This window comes from Emys orbicularis, chromosome 12 (assembly GCF_028017835.1).
Source record: "Emys orbicularis isolate rEmyOrb1 chromosome 12, rEmyOrb1.hap1, whole genome shotgun sequence".
In the NCBI taxonomy this organism is placed as follows: Eukaryota; Metazoa; Chordata; order Testudines; family Emydidae; genus Emys; species Emys orbicularis.
The window spans coordinates 39,956,767-39,959,590 of record NC_088694.1 but is presented as its reverse complement, the minus strand read 5'-3'; the positions used below and the strand labels follow the sequence as shown (position 1 = coordinate 39,959,590).

The following is a 2,824-nucleotide window of genomic DNA, read 5'->3' as shown; positions in this document are numbered from 1 at the left end:
TTATCTAATTTTCATTTCTTTATATGGTGTTGGATTCTGATCTAAGTTGCACTTGCGTAAATCCACATGAAGCTGATGCAATTTATCCTGGTGTAACTGAGATCAGGAAACAGCCCGTGGTCTGTGTTTAGGGTTTGTTTGTGTCATTGTCTGTTTCCCAGCTGCATCTTATCAAATAGTGCAAATTTTAATTTGAATCTGCTGGGATAGAGGACAGCAGGCTAGACCTTCATACAAACCACAGCCTCATTAGTGTTTCAGTATCTGTCTTATGGGGAATGTCTATACTGCATTTGGGCAGTGTAATTCCCTGTTCTGGTAAACCCACCACACACAATCTTTGATTGAGCTATTGTGCTAAAAATAGCAGTGTAGACTAGCTGCCAGAGCCTAATCCCATCTGAGATCCTAGGTACGTACACAGGTGGCCATCCCAAATGGCTGCATGTGCTGCCGTGTTCTCACTGCTTATTTTATCTTGCTAGCTTGATCAAAGCTAGTGCATGTACGTCTACCCAAGCTGGGAATTACACCTCCCAGCTGCAGGGGAGACGTACCAGTGGTAGAACTCTAAATATCTTTCATTTCTAGTCTATTGATTTTTTGTTATATCATCTAGATTTGTTGATGTGACACTGATACGATAAAGACATTTCAAAATCCCAGCCTAAAAGTATTTACAGTTCAAGAGAGCTTAAGGGAGTTAAATGGGACATTTCCATAATTCAATAGGGTTCCATGCCCTTGTTTCACCTATATTGGAAGCTCAACCTCTTAAGGATAGGAGTCTTCCTCTGTTTTTTGACAACTTCATTTTTCCCGTGGAGAGATGCAGTGGTATGAGGTTACCTACTCCAGGTTTCTGCCAGTATAACCAACAGCACAGCCTGACTGTGTGTACTCCATCAATATTTAATGGTTTTCTGATTCTAGATACATATTATGGAGAAAGCAGAAGTAAGAAACCAAACGTCCATCGTGGAATTCATCCTTTTAGGATTTGGGAATGTCCCTGAACTGCAGCCCCTTTTCTTCCTGCTGTTTCTAGTGATCTACATTGTGACTGTCGCCGGAAACATCCTCTTCATTGTGCTAGTTGTGGCTGATCAGCACCTTCACATCCCCATGTACTTTTTACTGGGGAACTTGTCCTGCCTGGAGATCTGCTACACCTCTGCCATCCTGCCCAGGGTGCTGGCCAGTCTCCTGACTGGGGACAGAACCATTTCTGTTAAGGGCTGCATTGTGCAATTATATTTCTTTGGTATCCTGTCAAATACAGAAAATCTGCTGCTTACGGCAATGTCTTATGACCGGTATTTAGCGATATGCAATCCACTCCGTTATGCTGCTCTGATGAATGGCAGGGTTTGTTGGCAGCTTGTGGCAGGGTCCTGGATAAGTAGCTTTCTGCTCTGCACCATAGTAAATATTTTCTTTTTCCAATTAACGTTCTGTGATTCCAAAGAAATTGACCATTTCTTTTGTGATTTTTCACCCATGATAAAGCTGTCCTGTGTCAACACCCAGACTCTGGAACTGTTGACATTTATTATCTCTGTAATAGGGACATTTGTACCCTTTCTTCTGACTCTGACATCCTACATTTGTATCATAACCACCATCCTGAGAATCCCTTCCAGCATCGGGAGGCAAAAGGCATTTTCCACCTGCTCATCTCACCTCATTGTGCTTGCAGTTTTGTATGTGACCGTATTAACTGTCTATGTAGTTCCAACAGCCAACACGCCCAAGGTCCTACACAAAATATTCTCTGTCTTCTACACAGTCCTGACTCCCATGATCAACCCTGTCATCTACAGCCTGAGAAACAAGGAGGTCAATGAGTCCCTAAGAAAAGTTATTCTTAAACTAGTAGCTTAGAGAAACAGGCATAGAATGTGAAAGTATAAATGTTAGCATATAATAAAATAGAGATGAACTGATATAGTTTCTTATTTGAGTCCATTTGAGTCCTTGAGAACAGGGTTACCCCTTTTTAACCTTACTTCATACTTCTTTCTTTCTTTCTTTCTTTCTTTCTTTCTTTCTTTCTTTCTTTCTTTCTTTCTTTCTTTCTTTCTCTTCCTGTTACTCTGCTACTTTTTGAGCATTCATCTTTCATACATTTAATTCACATTTCTTTTATACAAAACTTCATACTGTAAGAAACATTCTTTATGAAAATTGGGCTTTTTTCCAAACTCACGTTTCCGTAAAGCACTCTGGTTCATTCATCCGTACATGAACACTAATGCCCAAATTCCGCAAGGAGCTTACCATCTTTTGAGTGGTTCTGGGTCTCTTCCACTCCCACTGAAGCCAATGACATTCATTCTCCACTTTTTAGGATCCTCCATTTTCATTGATGCCTCTGAATAGTAGGTGAAAAATGTTGCCGCCACAGTGAGTGGAGAACTTTGATTGGGCAGTATTCTATGCAGATCTGTAACTGGGTAAACAAAAAATGAAAGTCTTTGGAGGGTTGGGAGTCTCAGTGTCCTGCCATGTGAAATTTCCTGCCAGTCCATACATCTTTGCAGGGTCAAGGCAACATTAAAATATCTATATTTATATCAATAGTCATATAGATATCAATACAGATATATGAAATGCAAACATAAGATGTATAGCCAAAATTTTCATAGCTCATAAGACCTGATTTCCCTCCCCCACCCAAATAAAAAGAAAGGAATGAATTAATACGAATAGGAAATGAGCACCGAAAAGCATTAGACAACTTTGCAAATCTCAGCCTAGATATTGTCACTCGGGCCTCCCTCGTCCCAGACAGAAATACGCTATACACATAAAAATATTTACC

At 40.4% G+C, this 2,824-nt stretch overlaps 1 protein-coding gene across 1 annotated transcript; it reads left to right on the top strand.

Annotated features, from left to right (window-relative positions):
• Positions 1–942: 942 nt before the first annotated feature.
• LOC135886034 (olfactory receptor 5V1-like) lies at positions 943–1,884 on the top strand. Its single transcript, XM_065413926.1, has one exon. It carries the CDS (start codon positions 943–945, stop codon positions 1,882–1,884), a length of 942 nt encoding a protein of 313 aa, XP_065269998.1.
• Positions 1,885–2,824: the final 940 nt, after the last annotated feature.

Coding starts and splice junctions, on each gene's coding strand:
- LOC135886034 (XM_065413926.1), top strand. CDS start 943: ATGGAGAAAGCAGAAGTAAGAAACCAAACGTCCATCGTGGAATTCATC.